General features: G+C 44.4%; 2 protein-coding genes across 2 annotated transcripts in view; one reads left to right on the plus strand and one right to left on the minus strand.

Moving 5' to 3' along the window:
- Nucleotides 1-22076, plus strand: part of CSTF3 (cleavage stimulation factor subunit 3) — a 710177-nt gene that overhangs the window by 122117 nt on the left and 565984 nt on the right. The gene's annotated exons all lie outside the window — the stretch shown is intronic.
- KIAA1549L (KIAA1549 like) overlaps nucleotides 10052-22076 on the minus strand; it is a 290296-nt gene continuing 278271 nt past the window's right edge. The window contains 1 exon segment of the mRNA XM_050758756.1: nucleotides 10052-16296. Coding sequence (XP_050614713.1) covers nucleotides 16015-16296 — 282 coding nt within the window. The 3' untranslated portion in view covers nucleotides 10052-16014.

The following is a 22076-nucleotide window of genomic DNA, read 5'->3' on the forward strand; positions in this document are numbered from 1 at the left end:
GGGAGGGTAGGGGTTGGGGTGCTTGCCCCTCCCCCAGAAAAGCGGGACTTGCCGCTTAGGGTGAAGGACCAAGGCAGGTGTCCCTGCAGCGTGGTCAGACACCTCTGAAACGTGGGTGAGTAATCAGAGAGGCGTCTCTGCAATGATTAAACACCAAGCGAAGGCTGCCTTCCCCAGTCCGTGACCAGCGTCAGCGTTTTGGGTCCACGGATAAAACGTGTCTCCTTTGTCTCTGCCAGAAAATGAATTGAAATTAAGAGAAGGGAGAGATTGGAGGGTGGTGCCAAGATTGAAAGGAGAAAGAGGTTGAGAGATAGTGAGAGAGGTTGAAGAAGAGAGTAAAAAAGGGGCTGCTTACCCGATTTAAAATTGATGAGATGTTCCTTGGGCTGGTTGGTCTGAGGACCAGAGGTCATAGGTGGATCTTTCTCACAGAGCAAAGAGCAGGAGGACAGGAGATTGATCTCCCAAGGGAGGTCCCCTGATCCGAGTCACGGCACCAAAATGTCACGCGCTTCCGTGTGAAGAGACCACCAAACAGGCTTTGTGTGAGCAACATGGCTGTTTATTTCACCTGGGTGCAGGCGGGCTGAGTCCGAAAAGAGAGTCAGCGAAGGGAGATAAGGGTGGGGCCGTTTTACAGGATTTGGGTAGGTAAAGGAAAATTACAGTCAAAGGGGGGTTGTTCTCTGGCCGGGCAGGAGTAGGGGTTACAAGGTGCTCAGTGGGGGAGCTTTTTGAGCCAGGATGAGTCAGGAAAAGGAACTTCACAAGGTAATGTCATCGCTTAAGGCAAGGACTGGCCATTTTCACTTCTTCTGTGGTGGAATGTCATCGGTTAAGGCGAGGCAGGGCATTTGCACTTCTTTTGTGATTCTTCAGTTACTTCAGGCCATCTAGGCGTATATCCGTGCAAGTCACAGGGGATGTGATGGCTTGGCTTGGGCTCAGAGGCCTGACAGGAATTCCTGACAGGAATCACCCGAACCCACATCCTCACTGGGGAACCTGAAGGTCTAGATCACAGGAGAAACATTTAACCTTACGTGGAGCTGAGTTAGTTTAGAGAGCTGAGCAGAAATACAGGGGTAGAGAAAGCAGCAGGAAAAGCCCTGTGGGCTCTCTGGGTCCCTAAGGAAGCCATTTCTGACTTGTCTCACATGGGTCATTGGGGAGGGCTGCCGGAGGAACTGGGAAAAGACCACAGAGAGAAGGAAACCTCCAGCTGAACTCTGTAACAATTCCAACCAAACACGAGGTCTCCTGGCCAAAACTTGGAAGAGGGTGTGAATCTGGTGTGTAGACTCCACAGGTGAGGAGGCATGAAAGCTGGTCTTGTTTTCTCAGCTGGGAGGCTGGTAGCCTGGAGCAAGTTCTCAGCCCTGCTCATCCACTGCCTAGAAACAAATCTGGTGCTGTTGGGGGAGGGCACAGTGGGAGTGAGACTGGCCTTTTGGGTTACGTGGGAGCTGGGTGAGACCTGTAATGCTGGCTTTCCCCCACTTCCCTAACAACCTGCCTGACACAGCAGAGGTAGCCATAATCCTCCTGGGAGCATAACTCCATCGACATGCGAACCACACCTCCATCTCCCACAGCAGTGGCAGCAAGCCCCACCTACAGCGAGTCTGAGCTCAGACATGCCTAGCCCTGCCCTTACCTGATGGTCCTTCCCTACTCACCCTGGTAGCTGAAGAGAAAGGTCATATTCTCTTAGGAGTTCTAGGGCCCTGCCCACTGCTTGATCCTCCCTGTACTACCACAGCTGATGCTCTCTTGAAAATGCCACTTCCTGGGAGGAGGCCAACCAGCACAAAACTAGTGCATTAAACTACCAAAGCTAAGAACCCTCACAGAGTCCATTTCACCACCCTGCCACCTCCACTGGAACAGATGCTGGTATCCATAGTGGAGAGACCTGAAGATGGTTCACATCACAGGATTCTGTGCAAACACCTCCCAGTACCAGCTGGGGGTCTGGTAGCCCTGCTGGGTGGCTAGATCCTGAAGAGAAATAATAATCACTACTGAGTTCAGCTCTCAGGAAGCCACAACTCTAGGAAGAAGGGGAGAGTACCACATCAAGGGAACACCCCATGGGACAAAAGAATCTGCACGGCAGCCTTGAGCCCCAGATCTTCCCTCTGACATAGCCTACCCAAATGAGAAGGAACCAGGAAAAAAACACTGGTAACATGACAAAACAAGGTTCTTTAACACCCCCAAAAAGTCACACTAGCTCACCAGCAATGAATCCAAATCAAGAAGAAATCCCTGATTTACCTAAAAAAAGAATTTAGAAGGTTAATTATTAAACTAATCAAGGAGCCACCAGAGAAAGGTGAAGTCCAATTTAAGGAAATCAAAAAAAGATACAAGATATGAAGGAAGAAATCTTCAGTGAAATAGACAGCATTAAAAAAAAAAATCACAACTTCAGGAAATAAAGGACACACTTAGAGAAATGCAAAATGTACTGGAAAATCTCAGCAATAGAATTGAACAAGCAGAGGAACGAACTTCAGACTCAAAGGCAAGGTTTATGATTTAACCCAATCCAACAAAGACAAAGAAAAAATAATTAAAACATGAACAAAGCCTCCAAGAAGTTTGGGATTATGTTAAATGACCAAACCTAAGAATAATTGGCATCCTAAGGAAGAAGAGAAATCTAAAAGTTTGGAAAACATATTTGGGGGAATAATTGAGGAAAACTTCCCCAGCCTTGCTAGAGACCTAGACATCTAAATACAAGCAGCTCAAAGAACACCTGGGAAATTTACTGCTAAAAGATCATCACCTAGGCACATTGTCCTCAGGTTATCTAAAGATGAAGGAAAGAATCTTAAGAGCTGTGAGGCAAAAGCACCAGGTAACCTATAAAGGAAAACCTGTCAGATTAACAGCAGATTTTTCAGCAGAAACCCTGCAAGCTAGAAGGGATTGGGGCCCTATCTTCAGCCTCCTTAAACAGCCAAGAATTTTGTATCCAGTGAAAGTAAGCTTCATAAATGAAGGAAAGATACAGTCTTTTTCAGACAAATAAATGCTAAGAGAACTTGCCACTACCAAACCAGCACTACAAGAACTGCTAAAAGGAGCTCTAAATATTGAAACAAATCCTGGAAACATATCAAAACAGAACCTCTTTAAAGCATAAATCTCACAGGACCTATAATTTTTTTTTTTTTTTAAACCCAAGGTATACAGGCAATAAATAGCACGATGAATGGAATAGTGCCTCACATTTCAATACTAATGTTGAAGGCAAATGGCCTAAATGCCCCACTTAGAAGACACAGAATTGCAGAATGGACAAGAATTCACCAACCAAGTATCTGCTGCCTTCAAGAGACTCACCTAACACATAAGGACTCACATAAACCTAAGGTAGAGGTGGAAAAAGACATTCCATACAAATGGACACCAAAAGCGAGCAGGGGTAGCTATTCTTATATCAGACAAAACAAACTTTAAAGCAACAGCAGTTTAAAAAGACAAAGCAGGGTATTATATATGATAAAAGGCTTTGTCCAACAGGAAAATACCACAATCCTAAATATATATGCACCTAACACTAGAGCTCCCAAATTTATAAAACAATTACTACTGGACCTAAGAAATGAGATAGACAGCAACACAATAATACTGGGGGACTTCAATATTCCACTGACAGCACTAGACAGGTCTTCAAGACAGAATGTCAACAAAGAAACAATGGATTTAAACTATACCCTGGAACAAACGGACTTGACAAATATTTAAGAACATTCTACCCAACAACTGCAGAATACACATTCTGTTCATCAGGGCATGGAATGTTCTCCAAGATAGACCATATGATAGGTCACAAAACAAATCTCAATAAATTTAAGAAAACTGAAATTATATCAAGTACTCTCTCAGACCGCAGTGGAATAAAATGGGAAATCAACTCCATATGGAATCCTCAAAACCATACATACATGGAAATTAAATAACCTGCTCTTGAATGATTGTTGGGTCAATGGTGAAATCAAGATGGAAATTAAAAAATTCTTTGAACTGAATGATAATAGTGACACAACCTATCAAAACCTTTGAGATACAGCAAAAGTGGTGCTAAGAGGAAACTTCATAGCATTAAATGCCTACATCAAAAAGTCTGAAAGAGCACAAATAGTCTATCTAAGGTCACACCTCACAGAATTGGAGAAACAAGAACAATCCAAACCCAAATACAGCAGGGGAAAAGAAATAACAAAGATTAGAGCAGAACTAAATGAAATTGAAAAAAGAAAAATAATACAAAAGATAAATGAAATGAAAAGCTGGTTCTTTGAAAAGATAAATAAAATTGATAGACCATTAGCAAGATTAACCAAGAAGAGAGAAGATCCAAATAAGCTCAATTAGAAACAAAATGGGAGATATTACAACCAACACCACAGAAATACAAAAGATCATTCAAGGCTACTATGAACACCTTTATGCACATAAACTATAAAACCTAGAGGAGATACATAAATTCCTGGAAAGATACAACTCTCTTAGCTTAAATCAGGAAGAACTGGAAACCCTGAAGAGACCCATAACAAATAGTGAAAATGAAATGGTAAAAACAAAACAAAACAAAACAAAAAAAACAACAACAGAAAAAGTCCAGGACCAGAAGGATTCACAGCTGAAACCAGACATTCAAAGAAGAATTGGTACCATTCCTATTGACACTATTCCACAAGATAAAGAGGAATCCTCCCTAAATATTCTATGAAGCTAGTATCACCCTAACACCAAAACCGGGCCAGGACATAACAAAAAAAGAAAATTACAGACCAATATTCCTGTTGAACGTAGATGCAAGAATCCTCACCAAAATACTAGCTAACCAAATCCAACAGCATTATCAAAAAGATAATACACCATCATCAAGTGGGTTTCATACTAGGGATGTAGGGATAGTTTAACATATGCAAGTCAATAAATATGATATACCACATTAACAGAATTAAAAACAAAAATCACATGATCATCTCAATAGACACAGAAAAAGCATTTGACAAAATCCAGCATTGCTTTTATGATTATAACTCTCAGCCAAATCGGCATACAAGGGACACACCTCAATGTAATAAAAGCCATCTATCACAAACCCACAGCCAACATAATACTGAATCAGGAAAAGTTGAAAGCATTCCCTCTGAGAAAGCATTCCCAACAAGACAAGGATGCCCACTCTCACCACTTCTATTCAACGTAGTGCTGGAAGTCCTAGCCAGAGCAATCAGGCAAGAGAAAAAAATAAAGGGCATCTTAAATCACTAAAAAGGAAGTCAAACTGTTGCTGTTTACTGATGGTATGATTGTATACCTAGAAAACCCTAAAAACTCCTCCAAAAAGCTCCTAGAACTGATTAATGAATTCGGCAAAGTTTCAGGATACAAAGTTAATGTACACAAATCAGTAGCTCTGCTATACACCAACAGTGATCAAGCTAAGAATCAAATAAAGAACTCAACATTTTTTACAATAGCCTTTTCTTTCTTTACCAATACAATACAATACAATACAATACAATACAATACAATACACTACGATAAAGTACAATACTTAGGAATATATCTAACCAAGGAGGTGGAAGACCTCTATGAGGACAACTACAAAACACTGCTAAAAGAAATCATAGACACAAACAAATGGAAACACATGTCATGCTCATGGATGGGTAGAATTAATATTGTGAAAATAATTATATAGTCAAAAGTAATCTACAAATTCAATGCAATTCCCATCAAAATACCATCATTCTTCACAGAACTAGAAAAAACAGTCCTAAAATTCACATGGAACCGAAAAGAGCCAACCTAGCCAAAGCAAGAAAAAGAACAAATCTGGAGGCTTCACATTACCTGACTTCAAACTATATTATAAAGCCACAGTCACCAAAACAGCATGGTACTGGTGTAAAAATAGGCACATAGACCAGTGGAACAGAATAGAGAACCAAGAAATAAATCCAAATACTCACAGACAACTGATCTTCAACAAAGCAAACAAAAAAAAAAAGTGGGAAAGGGACACCCTATTCAACAAATGGTGCTGGGATAATTGGCAAGCCACATGTAGGAGAATGAAACTGGATCCTCATGTCTCACCTTGCACAAAAATCAACTCCAGATGGATCAAGGACTTAAATCTAAGACCTAAAGCTATAAAAATTCTAGAAGATAACATTGGAAAACCCCTTCTAGACATTGGCTTAGGCAAAGGTTTCATGACCAAGAACCCAAAAGGAAGTGCAACAAAAACAAAGATAAATAGTTGGGACTTAATTAAACTAAAGAGCTTTTGCACAGCAAAAGGAACTGTCAGCAGAGTAAACAGACAACAGCCCATAGAGTGGGGGAAAATCTTTACAACCTATACATCCGATAAAGGACTAATATCCAGAATCTACAAGGAACTCCAACAAACTAGCAAGAAATAAACAACAATCCCATCAAAAAGTGGGCTAAGAACATGAATAGACAATTCTCAAAAGAAGATATACAAATGGCCATCAAACATATGAAAAAATGCTCAACATAACTAATCACAGAAATGCAAATCAAAATCACACTGTGATTACCACCTTACTCCCTCAAGAATGACCATTGTCAAAAAATAAATAAAATAGATGTTGGCATGGATGTGGTGACAAGGGAACACTTTTACACTGCTGGTAGGAATGTAAACTAGTACAACCACTATGGAAAACAGTCTGGAGATTCTTTAAAGACCTAAGAGTAGAACTACCATTTGATCCACTACTGGGTATCCCAGTAGGAATATCTACCCAGAGGAAAAGAAGTCATTATACGAAAAAGATACTTGCACACATGTTTATAGCAGCACAATTCGTAACTACAAAAATATGGAACTAGCCCAAATGCCCATCAATCAACGAGTGGATAAAGAAATTGTGGTATATATGTACAATGGAATACTACTCAGCCATAAAAAGCAATGAATTAATGGCATTTGCAGCAACCAAGATGGGATTGGAGACTATTATTCTAAGTAACTCAGGAATGAAAAACCAAACATTGTATATTCTCACTCATAAGTGGGCGCTAAGCTATGAGAATGCAAAGGCATAAGGATGATACAATAGACTTTGGGGACTCATGAGGAAAGGGCAGGAAGCAGGTGAGGGATAAAAGGCTACAAATTGGTTTCAGTGTATACTGCTGGGGTGACAGATGCACCAAAATCTCACAAATCACCACTGAAGAACTTACATAATCAAATACCACCTGTTCCCTAAAAACCTATGGAAATAAAATAAAACAGGATAAAACCATACCCAGATATGCATGCCCCCTTCTCCAGGGCTAATGCCTGCTCAGTTGTGGCATCTGGTTTCTGGTCTTAGCCTTTGGTTCTCTTTTACCTGGACCCATTCTAAAGGAGTTGGTCACTGTGGCACACAAAAGTGGGTTCAGGACCAACCAGTTTTAGGGATAAAATCTCACAGAGAAGCAAACTTCTAGTTCCCAAAGCCTCCGAACATTAATACATGAAGCAACTCAGGCAATCTGGTCCTTTGTTTTCCCAGTCTTAAGACTGTCCAGACCCTCTCTTGATGCTGCTAAAACCTGACCTAGAAAATGGACATCCCAAGGGGCATGCAACCAGCCCCTGGCTTTGTCTCCCAATCCCAGCAGAGTAGGATAAACCATGAGAAATCCAGTGCAACATCCAGCCTATTGGTAGATCCCGTGCCCCAAAGCCAGCTGTTCCCAAAGGTTCCCTAGGCAAGGCATCTGGTGGTTGCCTGATTTTTCATTAGGTTCTGTTGACATCCTGTGGATACAGCCTCAAGGGGTGTGGCTCCCACAGGCCCTGTAGGTCTCCCAAAGGCCTCCCACACCAAGACCAAGGAGCTGAGTGAGGAAGTGGGCACCAGAGTAAAAAGCAAGCTCTCATATATGTTGAGTGTAGGCTCATTGGAGTCTGGGGGCTTGGAGGACAGGTTGGTGGTGAAACTGTTATGCTTATGAGACTTTATTTGAATTCCAATGAGTCCGATGGCCTCTCCCCAAATGCGAGTTTGTGCATGTGCAAATATTAACACTGAAATGTTGTTAAAAATGAAGTGCCAAACTATGCAAACCAGTGTTGATCATAACCATTCTTCCAAGTGGTTATAGAAAGAATCAAAGCAATTGTTTTCTACTGTCTCAGTCTGTTCAGGCTGCTAAACAAAATACCGTAAACTGGATGGTAACTTATTTCTCACAGTTCTAATCTGGGAAGTCCAAATTCAAGGTACCAGCAGATTTGGTGTCTGTGAGGGCCCACTTCCTGGTTCATAGATGGCAGAAGAGATGAGGGGGTCTCTGGGGCCTTTATTACATATAACAGCACTAATCTCATGAATGAAGGTTCATGACATAATCACCTCCCAAAGGCCCCACCTCCACATACCTTCACATTGGGGATTACATTATAAGACATGAACTGGGGAGTGGGGGTGACACAAATATGCAGTCTGTAGCACCTACTACTCATCCATGTACATTTTACCAGCAGTTGACCCTCAATGATGTTTCCATTAATTGGTTCCACACTCCTTCGTAGGCACGTTCTTTCTGGTTTCTAGTGGCCAGCAGAGCTCATGAGTTGGATGCATGACATTTACTTGGAAGTCTACAGAATGTCCTTGGGAAGAAGTATGTTCTCCTATTTATGATGGAGACTCAGCAAGGCGAAGCTGGGTTTGCCATATGCCTTTTCCAGCTTTCTGCGCCTGTGTCTGCCTCCTACTCCTGGTACTGACGTAGGCACCACCACTTCCTTTTACTTGATTATTTCATTTGCCTTGAAAGCCAGGAGCAACCAGGGTCCAGAAGGAAGGAAAAAAAGGGAAGAGTAGGGAATCCATCAGTTCTTGGACTTACTTGTACTATTCTTTGCAATGGCCTTCACCCCATGGTGAGCCTCACAAAAAGCATTTTGTAGGGGCTCCAAGTTTATTTCCCACTGTAGCAAGACAGTGGCTTTGGGAATGTCGTTTGTGCATATTTGAGCCCTCTTTACAGAGAAGCCGAGGGTGGAGTGAAAAAATTGCTCCTCCAGTCTCTTAAGTACTTTCTAGGTACATGCAGAGAATTGGAGCAAATTAGGCTTCAGTGAGAAGCAGCGCCATGTTGCTGCCCAAGCTCAGTGGATCCATAAAAGCCCCAGGGTTGTGACTGACCACCAGGGCACAGGGACGCCTCAGAAATTGGTTGGTTTGTCTGTTTTCATTACAAGAGACAGGCTTTCTTACCTTTGAAAGCCCCTTGGCCTCAAGGCCACTTCTTACTCAATATTCTGCCTTCTTAGAACTTTGCTTTGAATATGGCCCATCATGGCTTCTCTGAGTCTTGACCACCCAATTTCAGCCTCTACTGATAACAGACTCTGTTTCCTGGTATTTCCTAGAGAGAGAATCCAGTTAGCCTAGCCCATGTGCTGAGCCACATTTTTGTGGCTGGTCAGCCTGTGAGCTTGTGGCTCCTGGGTCGATGGTCTCTCCTGTCCAATAGCCAGAGGGCAAAGCAGACGGTACCACATATGTTCTCTGGATAGGGCTGAACATAAGGCAGGCATCAGGACTGCTGGGACTCACATGGGGTGGTACAGATGGGTGGTCTTGGGAGCTGGTGTCCCATACCACTGTTATTCTTGGACTCCTTGGGAGCCACTGACCTGGATGAGACTTCTTTATGCTCTGAGAAGGGCACCTAAGTGGACACTGGCTTCTTCTGCCTTGGGTCCCATTGGCCCCAGGAATACATCTTTCTTTAGCTGCTAAGTCATGGGTAGGCTGAAACTGCTTCTCTGGGGCCTGTGGATGGCCAGGGGTGAGCATTTTTTTTGGCCCCTGAGCTCATCACCCAAGCTGGGATGGCTCCTGAGATCACACTGGGTCCTCCAGGACTGGAATGGTTCTTTAGCAACCCCCAACAGGCACTGTTTTGTGGCTGGCTTGTGAAAGGGATTCCATCTCACCATCTGGAGGAGGTAGAATGAGAAACAGACAGGTTTTGGGGTATGAAAGCCTTTGTCATTTTATTTTACAATAAAAAATTCTAACAGCATATGAACACTCTGTTCCCGGCAGAGGCTAAGGACATACAAAGTTCATTAGAAAGCAAAGCATTAAAATAACAACAGCTACATTCAAAGCTTCTGCTCAGTACTTTGCCCAATGTGTCTAATACGGTTTTAAAGACTCACTGGTCGGGATTTTTCACCCAGAGTTAAAGCACATGTACGAGTACTTACATATCCTCCAAATCATAGACAACAACGACAATAACAGCAACTCCAGATGACGCTAGATCTTGTGGGCTATTTCAAATTTAGGAATTTCTTCATTTTTCCTTGGTAAAACGTTGTGTCATGGAACATGTGACTATATAAATTAATTCAGCAGATCGGAGGAGATAAAGTATTTTCCTGGATAAAACTGAATTACAAAACTAATAATTTAGTAAAAATGCCTTCAAGTGCTTGTCAAACTGTTTTCAGATACATTATGCACATGCTGCTCAAAATCACCATGGGAAGTACAGAGGGTCTTATACCCATTTGACAGATGAGGAATCAGAGACCAGTTTAAAGTGAGTTGATCAAGGTCTAGGATATTTATACCTTTTTCACAATTTCCAGTCCATTGATATGCCTCTGATCCTGTTTGGTACAAATCTTTTCTCTACTCAGTTTGTGTGTGAGATAGGTGTGTGTTTAAGCATAAGGAAGAAATGAGGAGAAATAAGATGAGGCCACAGTTAATTTATGTAAAATATGTTGATGGCCTCTCTCCATAATTTGCAAAAGTCTGACCAAGGTCAGAGAATGAAAATGATCAATTTTTAGATTTCATTTATAATGGCTCTCACTGAAGTATGGTTTGACCAGTGGAGACAGATTCTGCCACATCACAAACTTCCCATTTTTTTAAAACCTGCAGAGTCAGAGCAACTGCATATCTTCTAAAGTCATGTGTTTGTGGCACAATTATATTTCCTACATATTCCTTTTCAGAAACACCTTACATTTTAGCATTTACCACAGGCTAGGATTCTGTAACCGTTCACCTAAGAAATCAAGAGGTCTTTCAATTCTCAGGACACTAACTTATATTCAGAAGGTCAAAATAACTTAAGTTTCACTTGAAACCAATTTTGTTTCAAAAGACTCTGTTGAGGGGCTCATTGGTTTTCTCATCCATGCAAGTGTGTGGCCATGAGCCACCTTAATAGCACCTGAGCTAAGATCATGCAATTCAATTTACAAGTATTTATTGTCTGCTGAGCAAGACATTGTGCTAACTGGGCCTTGGTCAGAAATTGCTTCTTAGACCCAGCGGCTGTATCAATAACTGGTGGTGGGGTGAGAAGTGGCTGGGGCAGCTCTGGCCAGTCTAGCAGAGTTTCAAGTATGTGCACCCTCACCTGATGTGCAAGTGAAGATGCCCCTTTTTCTCTCTGTGGTAGCATCCAGGGGACTGTTCTCCGAGTGCTGGCTGCTGCGTGGCATGGCATCCCAGGAGTACTAGTCAGTTCCAGTGTGTAGTAGGTTCTTTTCGGAGGTCTTGCCCACTCACGCTCCTTCTTCTGGGTACCAACCCCCAGTAAAAGTCCCTGCTGAAAGGGTCAGTCCACGGGGCCATGCTTAAATGACATGACCCTGCCTCCTTGGTAACAGCTGATTGGACAGGCACCTGACCCCGGGGTGGCTCACCCATAGGCAGATGAACTAAACCAATCAGATCCTCAAAAGTTTGCCTTAGGGGTCACAGAGATGCTAGTCAGAGTGGTGGGTACTGAAAAGGAAAGGTTTTGCGGAGTGGGTTCTGGAGTGGATTTTTCAGCTACATATGCACTAATGAGAAAGCTGGTTGGCCAGAAGAAGCAAGAGAACCAGGCAGATAGGCAGAGGGAAACAGAGAAGAAAGTCCATGAGGACAGAGAACGTGAGAGTAAAGGCAAGGGTAGCTGTCTCCATCCCTTTCCTGTAGGGGAGCCCTGTTCTGTTTGTGAAATGTCCCTCTATTCTTTCAGCCAACACCTGCACTTGACCAAGTGTGAATGGATTTCTAGTCCTTGCAAAGCTCCTTGCCTGGAACACATTTGAGGTTGGACTGAATGGCAGAATTTAATTTCCAACACTTAGACCCCCAGTCAGTCCCTACTCCAAGCTAAATGACACTCTTTCCTTAAGAGTACTTGGATGTAGTTTGTAAATAAAATCCAAATTATTTTCTGGTGTGTGATAGGAGGAATTTAGGATTAAGTACAAATCCTGTTTTCAGACTTTTAAGACAGTATCTGTTATGTTATTCATTAAACGTTGAGCACCTGTGTGCTATGTAGGAAAAAAAAAACTCGTTTATATGTAATCAATGTTTAAATCTTTTGATCCATTTCTCTAATTTCTGCCTGTTAGAAAAAGCATTTCTATTAGTTAAATTCCTCACCTCCTCCATTCTACATTCTCTCTCCAAAGGGGTGTGTGTGTGTGTGTGTGTGTGTGTGTGTGTATGTATGTGTGTATGTGTGCATTTTAATCACAGATCTAACTATTTCCTTTCTTCCATCAAGATTACTCAGACATTACATGCCCTTCTGCTGAGTTCTTAAATTAACAAACTCACAATAAAACTTCTCCCGGGACCAGGGAATTGATTCTTACATAATCTACCCTGAAAGAGGAAACTCCTTGTTCTGCAGGTAACAGCTGCCGTCTCATTATGCACAAGCCTCAGATCATAGGTCTCACGCCACACAATGGACTTTTACTGCACCACTGGGTCCCCTCCCCTGATGCAGAGCATGGACTCTGCTGCCTCACAGTGACACAAAGTCAAGGGCCTCCCTGCCTGCCTGTTGGGATCCTTGGTGCTCAGACAGGAATGCACCCCCACAGTCTAGAACAGCAGGTGAGGTCTCCATTTCCTTGATGGAACTCTCTGGAAAAAGCCAAAATGCATTTCTTTTTCATGAATGCAGAAAACTCATATCAAAACCAGCACTGAAAACTGTTTATTATGCCACAAATGCATCATCCTCTATACACTATATCTGAAGTTCGTTATATACTCAATCATCTTTTTTCTTGGCAAGAACATTATGGAGTTCTTCATATGACCCTTATCTTTTTTTTAAACCTCTAGGCACAGTTGAAGAAATGTGTTACTGACAAGCCTGCAGGCCACATGGTGAGATGGAAAGCAAGCGGGCTGGTGAACCAGCAGGTTGGGACTGAATCATTGGGCTGGTCACTTCCCTTCTTGGTACTTCTGCTTCCTCCTCCGAGGTCAACCAAGGTCCTCTGTGGCTTCTGCGACTGTCTAGAGGGTTCTGATGAACACGGTGTTTGTTCATTGCTGCCTCCTCGGGGCTCTCTGGGAACCCTATTTCAATTCTTTGAGGCACTTTTGCCCATCTCTTAGAGTCAGCTGTCCAGGTATCTGTCACCTCTGTGGGGTTAGGAGATTCTTCAGGGAAAGGACCACATCTCTCTCAGTCACAGAAAATCTGACCAGGTGGCTCTGTCTCCCCATGAGTGGGAAAACGTGAACAGACTGATTTCTTTCCAACTTAAGGTTTTCCTCTCATCTATTAATACTACTTGTTAAACCCCTGGTGTCTAGTTTAAGAGTATAGCTGATTTAGCATGCTATCTTTTTGGTCATCTCAGTTGACTCACTCAGTATTTCCTGGGGCTCTGTAAAAGACCACAGTGATTTGTGACTCCATCCTCTTAGCACTCTGGAGCCATAGCTCTGCAAACTGTAGACTCAGTCTCTGTAAGTCATTGAAACATCCAAATTTCAGACACTGTCTTCTGAAACATTTACATATATTTCAATTACAGTAAGGTCTTGAAACGTCATTTTCACATACAGTATTTCCAGGCATTTACCAAATAGACAAAGTACTGGTTGATATCATTGCACTAATGAAATATTATTGATAAAGCAGGACAATGTAGCTGATTTTATCAGACTCATACCATTTGCATGAAAAGGCTGAGTTTCTTTGGCTCTTTGTTCATTCAAGTGCATTGAATGCCTATGTAGATAGACGTAGGCATTATGTTAACCTGTCAATAAAATCTCACACTGTCCACAGTGTTTTGCAAACTGATTTAGGTTTTGGACTACAACAACTGGCCATTGATAGAAATATACCATATATACACACGGGAATTACAAAAATACATTTTATTTATAGCTGATTTCCTTTTTAAGTAACAAAACACTAACACTATGAAAGATCAACCAGCATACTAAAAGGACACTACCTATTATCATCCGAACAAGAGACTTGTTTGAAGGTTCCATGACACATCGTCTCTGAACATTCCAGAAAGGGCAATTTTTTGCCATTGGAAAATAAAAACAACTTCTTTGAAAAGTCTCTGCATTGACAGTTTGAACCTCCCCTTCTAATCAGTTCCATTTCTAGTCTTCTCTCAACTTTTAAATTTCTACCATCTTCTTTCAGTAAAGACCAAAGAAACTCGTGAGGACAATGGAAAGATGGGCTCAGAAGAAAATGGATACAGCTGAAGCTAGATGGGTCATGGGTGAAAGCAGGACAGGACCTCATTCTCCAACACACACCAAGTAAGCCCCCAACACTGCACAGGTTGTCACACTTGGCGAGGGAACCAGAGTCTCCAATCTCCCAGGTATACAAAGTCAGTAACTGTTTTGCTTGCATTGATGGGTAGGCGGCGGCTGGTGCCTCAGTGCTGTGAGGCGATGTCCTCTACCCAGAGCTCGGGAAGCCAACTCGCCATGCCAGGGAGGGTGACTTGCAACGTCATGGTCACAAGGTGGCCACCCTGCCATTTCAGCAAACGTCTTCCTATGTCCATTAACTAGGGGGAACTGGCTAACTCCATATGCTTTTTAAAAGGTTATTTACATTTAAATGAAATTCAACAGCTTTTCTACATTCAGAAGCTTCTATAAACAGAGGCTGTGGCCTGGGAAGACTGTGGTTCTACCACTCCTGTTTCTAACAGGAATCAAGTACTATTTCCCTTTGTACCACTCAGCAGCACACACTGGACATCATTGTTGAAGAGACAGAGATTTTCTTGTAAAAGTTGATGTATTTATTATCCCAAGAAAAAAAGAAGCTCCATCTCAGGCCACCTTCAAAGCAGGGCAAAGAAAAACCTCCACAAATAACCGTATTTCTTTTGTAGGATCCTAAAAGCTCTTAGCACCGATTCTCCTTCCGTTAGATCCTAACTTGTAGGGGACTTTTATTTCCAAAATGGCAACACCTTTTAAAAAATCTGTCAACACAAATCCACCATTCCCTCTCATCTTCTCTCTTTCTTGGCCTTTGTTTAATGGATGAGGGAAACAAAGAGTCAGGCCTATTTATAGGCACAGTCATTGGTACTGACTTTCATCCAGTTCATTTGACTTTGAATATGAACCTAAAAAAAAGGGGCTCAGGTTTCTTGGCTGGAGTCAGTGTCTCCCTTACAAACTGATTTTAATGCTCACGGTCATGGCTGACTGAGAATACAGTCTGGTGCTTAATCCACACTCCTGCATTGCCTTTAACGCAGAAACAGAGTTAACATGCAGAGGTCACCGAAGATAAGAGCTACGTTCTCCCGCTTCCGGTGATTGATTAAAATGTGGCATTGGATAGGAATCTGTAGATTAGCTAGTGCCTCTCATGACTAAGCTTCCATAGGGAATACGGCCACAGTTCAAACATTTGACGTGAGAGATTACCAAACATAAGGCCCCAAGCAGGGACTTCTTGACCCACAGTCCGTTGGATGAGCCAAGAATCTAGTCGTTCAAGAGTTTCTTGTTCCCAGAAGCCCCATAGTTCACCTTTTCAGAAACGGAGGGTGAGAAAGACTCACCCATTGCTATGTCTCAAGTCCTAACATGTAGGCATGGGAAACCCAAAGGCTGTGTCCTCAGAGTTCAGAAGTCCAGAGTCCCATGGGCTAAGGCATTAGACCTGGAACTCAAACATATCTGTCTGTTTTTTGGCCAGCTTGGCCACCTCCTCCCGGATGGCCTTCACGAGGGCCGCAGTGGAGATGTTGGTCAGGGGAGCGTCTGATGGGTCATTTTCTGCCAGGCTCTGCTGCGAGGCTGCTGCGGAGGGTGCCGGGGCCTGCTCCAGGCTGGGGTGCAGGTTGACTGGCTGGCTGTACTGGCGAGGAAGCCTGGAGGGAGAGCTCTGCGGGTACCGTGATCGGGGGTAGGCCTCGATGTACCCTGGGAGGGGCACCTGCAGAGGGCGTGGGGAGAGAAGGACAGGGCCCGGCATGAGGAAGGAGCTCAAGTCACAGGACACACTCGACACTGGAAGCAGGAGGGGACTGAGGACATGGAAGAGAACTCAGAAGAAAATGGAAGCCACATACCATTGTATAGATACAAAACTCAGAGTCAGTTTGTTTAGAAAATAGGTAATTTTGGTGGCTCACGCCTGTAATCCCAGCACTTTAGGAGGCCGAGGCGGGTGGATCACGAGGTCAGGAGATCAAGACCATCCTGGCTAAAATGGTGAAACCCCGTCTCTACTAAAAATACAAAAAAAATTAGCCAGGCATGGTGGTGGGTGCCTGTAGTCCCAGCTACTTGGGAGGCTGAAGCAGGAGTCACTTGAACCCAGGAGGCAGAGGTTGCAGTGAGCTGAGATTGCGCCACTGCACTCCAGCCTGAGCAACAGAGTGAGACTCTGTCTCCAAAAAAAAAAAAAAAAAAAAAAAAGAACATAGGTAATTTAGACTCACTGGATATACTGTTTGGATGAATTAAATAGGTGTCTGAAAAACCTTAGGAATATATACATCTGAGTCTATATTTGAATCTGCCTAGCTACCTTATTTTTTATTACTATTATTTTTAGAGATAATGTCTCACTCTGTCATCCAGGCTGTAGTGCAGTGGTGCCATCATAGCTCACTGCAGTCTTGAACTCTGGGGCTCGAGTGATCCTCCTGCCTCAGCCTCCTGAGTAGCTGGGACTATACCTGGGTACCACCATACCCAGCTCTTGGTTACCTTATTCACATAAGCACAATCCAGCAAACAGAACTGTTTATGGTCTCCAGAGGAACCCAGGGGTTTATTATTAATAATAACTAACATCGATTGAGCCCTGTGCCGAGGGTTTTCCACACATTATCTCATTTAGTTCTCAAAGCAATAAGCTAGGAGGTCGGTATTGTTATCCTTACCTTGCAGATGAGGAAATTGACGAGTGCCACAGTCTAAGGTGACAACCTACCAAGACATTCTTTGCAGAGGTCTGTCTGGCTCCAAGGGCTGGAATTAATCACTGCATTACAATGTCTTGGATCTGGGATATGATTTTGGTTTCTTGAAACGTTTTTCTCTCTTCATCAAAAGTGGAAGACACAGAGTCCTATGCTTAAAATATGTAAACTTCTAGGAATAAGGACAAGTAAATAATTTTTAATTTAGAGTCGATTCTCCTACAGAAACAGTGGCACATACAGGGATGCTGTTCCAGGGTAATCCACATAACCCATGATGTTAATTGGAACACTATAGAATAAGCACCCACAGACAACAGAGGCATGGGGTGCTATGGCGAATGAAGTATGTGTGGGAGGACTGGGCAGCTTAGGTGAGTTTGGAAGTTGAACAGGGTACCTCCAGGAAGACGCAGTAGGAGGGGCATTCTGGGCAAAGGGAAAATCAAATACAAATCATCAAATCAAAATGTATGGGAGTACTGATGGCAGAGGCTGCTGCCATCACACCGGCTGCAGCAGGGGTGCACGGCTAGGGCTGCACATTCCATGGAGCCAGTGGGAGCCCCCTGCTTTTGAGTTGGAGCAGGAGCTCCCCAGGATGCTGCTGCAGCCACCCAAACCATGACTGCAGACCCAGGCCGCCGCCTCTATGGAGCAGGCAGGAGCCCTGCCCTCCTGGGTGGGGCTACAGCCACCCAAATTGTGCTGTGGATTCGAGCCTCCCTGTGGTCTTGAATGGGGACAGGAGCAGGCAGGATCTGCCCTGGGTGCAGCTACAACCACCCCACCCACAGCTGCAGAACTGGGCTTCCCCCTCCACGAGCAGGCAGGAGCCAGGGACAAGTTGGAACCCTGCCCCTTCTGTGTTGGCGGGGCTGGAGCTCCCGGGTGCAGCTGTAGCCACCCTCCCAGGCACAAGACTAGGCATCTGCCTACATCCTCAGCATCTTGGGAAGGTGCCCCCTCCCTGCTGGCTTGGGGGTGTCTGCTTCTGCTGCCTGGCCTCTTTCTTCCCCCTGTAGGGGCTCTGACTTCTGAGTGCGGTTGGGGACAGGCCCCCAGGGCCATGAATGGCAAGGGGTGGGGTAGACAGACTCCTGGGCGGAAGAGGGTGGGTCTCCCATAAGACCCTACCTTCAGAAAGCCAGGGAGGGCCTGAAGATTGGGGGCTACCTGCTAGTCCTCAGGCTGGAGTGAGGACTCGTGGTTTCTCTTCTGGGCCAACCCATGGACCAATCAGCACACACTTCCTCCCCTCTGAGGTCCATAAAAGCCCTGGGCTCAGCCAGAGCAGGGCAGAGGACAGCTAGAGCAGAGGACAGAGAGACTACGGGACAACCAGCAGCAGAAAGGAGCTACCCTCCCTGCTGAGAGCTTCAGAGACCTGCAGAGACGTCTGAACAAGCTGCCTGTGGAGAGGAGCCACCCTCTCCAGGGCCTCCTCTCTGCTGAGAGCAGCAGACAGTGGGATGAGCAGTGGGCAGAGAGGAGCCACCCTCTCCAGGGCCTCTTCTGTGCTGAGAGCTGAACACTCCATGGGACGACCTGCCTACAGAGAGGAGCTACCCACTGCGGGTCTCCTCTGAGCTAAACAAACCTCCTTGTCACCTCCTTCACCTTTGCTGTGTCTACATACCTCATTCTTCCTGGACCCAGGACAAGAACTCAGGCAAAAGCACCACCGGCCACAGAGGTTTCCAGGAAGAAAACTGACACCCCAAAGATCCCATAACAGTACAAAGAAGAGAGTGCCCCAGGGAGCATCAGTGACCTCAGGCTGACCGGAGAGGGTGCGTTTAGTGTGGAAGGAGCTCAGGCAAGACAGACAGACAGGGGTGCATTCATAAGCTGCTGAATGTCAGGCTACAGAGTCTGCATGTCCCGTTTGATCTACCCGTTTTCAATGTCACACTTCTGAGAAATACAGCCTGTTCCCATGCTTAACAGCAATGCTCATCTGGCTCCTGAGGGAGGATGGAGCAGGAAGTCCTAGTCTGTTCTGGCTGTTATGCTGAAATACCATAAGCTGGGGAGCTTATAAACAACAGAAATTTCTTTCTCACAGTTCTGGAGGCTGCAAAGTCTGAGATCAAAGTGTTGGCAGATTCTGCATCTGGTGAGGGCCTGCTTCCTGGTTCAGAGACAGCTGTCTTTTCACTATCCCCTCACATGGCAGAAGAGGTCAGGGGTCTCTCTCAAGCCTCTCTTCTAAGGGTACTAATCCTATTCATTAGGGGGTTTGCACTCATGACCTAACCATCTCCCAAATGTCCCATGTCCTAGTACCATCACCATGTGGGTTAGGATTTCAACATATGAATCGAGTGGGACACAAACATTCAGACAATACCAATGGGATGGGGTGATGACTCAGAAACTCTAGATGGGGGGATGTGTGGTGGGAAAGCAGTCCCCTCTCCTCCCTGCTGGATGTTCTGGTGATCCCTCCTGAGAAGGCAGGTTCCTGAGATGTGCGGCTGACGCCTGGGCTGGGAGCCACGGATGGGTGTCAGGCAGAGGAGGAGTCTATATTTGGAAAGGACACCTGGAGGTGGACCCACTGGAGGTAGGGAGCAGACAAGTTCTGAGGCTTTCTCAATGGATCAGATGAGAACTGATGAGGACCCAAGCGAGGAAAGAAGTAATGGGATGGATGTCCCAAGTTAAAATTTGGGACTTTGATTTCCTCACAAGACCCAGCAAAGAAAGACAAAATGGCACACAAGTGCTAAGGGTGGGTCTTTATATACAAGGACTGATATGTTTCATTTGTATCTCAGAGGAAAACCAGAGTTGGGCTGTTTGAGTTCTTGGGCCACATGAGCTGGGAAGGTACAGGTTACTGGGGTCACCAAAGAACCAAGACCAGGACATGGCGTATGTATTTCAGATCTCAGCTCAAACTTCCTTTCTTCCAGGAGACCTTTCCCAACCCAACATCAGCCTAGGGATCCCTGTTAGATGTTTCCTTGCAGCTTCTCCAGCGTAACAGTTATTGCTCCTGGTGCCATTGCCTGTCTCAGGCTGCCAACTCCGTGAAGCTGGTGAGTGCCTCACTTGCTTATTGCTGTACACCAGTGCTCAGCATTGTGCAGAGCAGGAGCAGGGAGTCTCTCAGAACCTGGGGTTCTGAGGAGCACAATTTGAAACTCACGGAAGAATGATCAGCTGGGGTCAAATATTTGAGAAGGAAGTTGCCACATTCCCTTTCCCTGCATTTCAAATTCAGCTAACTGTACTTGCTGTGGCTGAGAGAGTCAATGTCCAACTCTTGGGACCCCCCAGCTCTATGGTATCAAGCCTGCAGGTGCTGGTGGCTGGGACAGGCAAGGGATACCTGATCTCACTGGAGTATCCTCAGGGCAATATTCGGCAGTAGGGCAGAAGCAGGGAAGATGAGATGAGAAACTCTTCCTCCCTTGTAGTAGATGCGGGCTGGAGCCATCATGCCCTTCTCGCCAAAATTCAGGGCTGGCAAATACTACTTCCCTAGCCAGCGCCCATGGCAGACATCACCAACTTGATAGCACAGGTTCCTGCTAAGCCTGGAAGCCCCTCCCAATCCTTCTCCATCTGGCACCAAGGATGAAACCTATTTGTCATCCCAGGTCCAGGTGATTTTATCCAAGCCAGCTCCTGGGATTAGGAAGGTCCAACATCCAAATGCTGGTGAGGGACTTTTCTTTTTCACATAGATGTGGAAGGTGTGCATTATTCCTGGACCCTTCTCAAGCTGACAACTGGTCTTTCTGAGCTTCCTGCACTTATTTCCATGTGCTATAAATCACCCTTTCACCTTGCTCCTTTCATGGGCACGCCTCCCTGCTTAATTGCAGGTGATAACTGGGCTCCAGGAAAGACCCAATTAGGCTGCAGCAATCATCTTCCTCTTAATTAAAAACAACTAATAGGACACTGGTTCTCCTTCACACTGTGGGAGATGAGCCCAGAAGAGTCCAGTCCAGTCATCGTGGCAGGAAGGTTATGTTTCCATTTGCTTGGTTCCTTTACCTTCATCTTTAAGGCAATTATGAACCCAAAGGCATCTAGATGTAGCTATAAGCCCGGCTAAATTATAATTTGTAAGTGTCTTGAAAACAGGGGTCAAGGTTTTGGAAAATACCTTCACCAGCTCCAGTTGGTGCCCAGTGTTACACTCCACACAACGGGTGAACTGTCAAAGCTGCAGGCTTAAAGAAATTACTGCCTAAGTAGTTCAAGTTAAACATCATCTACTTTCTGAAAAGTCTACATAACTTTCAGATGAAGTGGAATTACAAAATCAATAACCCCTGAATTGATCAAATCCTATCCAGTGACATCAGCCGTTGGAACAGCAGAGAATGACAAAGGATGCAAAAAGGCCCCCAAACAATAACAACAGCTGCCAGAAAGTCCCACATCCAGAGTGACAGACTGAACAGCAGGGGATCCCTCTAGTTCCTCTCTTACAGCTTATTGACTCCAAGCTTACAAACAATTCTAACGAGCACAGATAAGCCTCGTTTGCAGATAATGGCACACAATGCAAAGCACACTTAAGGGTGAGCATATTACGAGATGTGGGGACATTGACAGCAATATGGAGTACCCACTGGAAGCAAGGTCAGAAAAAAACATATTGAACCACAATAGTAACCCCCAAAATTATAGTAGTTTGGAGATATTTCACAATATAAGGGCAATAATCCTACAAGCCACGAGAGTTCACCCTACAAATGCCATTTTAGTATAATGAGGCATCATAAGTATATTGAATCACTCATAAAAGGCAAATTACACT

Source organism: Macaca thibetana, chromosome 14 (genome assembly GCF_024542745.1).
Source record: "Macaca thibetana thibetana isolate TM-01 chromosome 14, ASM2454274v1, whole genome shotgun sequence".
In the NCBI taxonomy this organism is placed as follows: domain Eukaryota; kingdom Metazoa; phylum Chordata; class Mammalia; order Primates; family Cercopithecidae; genus Macaca; species Macaca thibetana.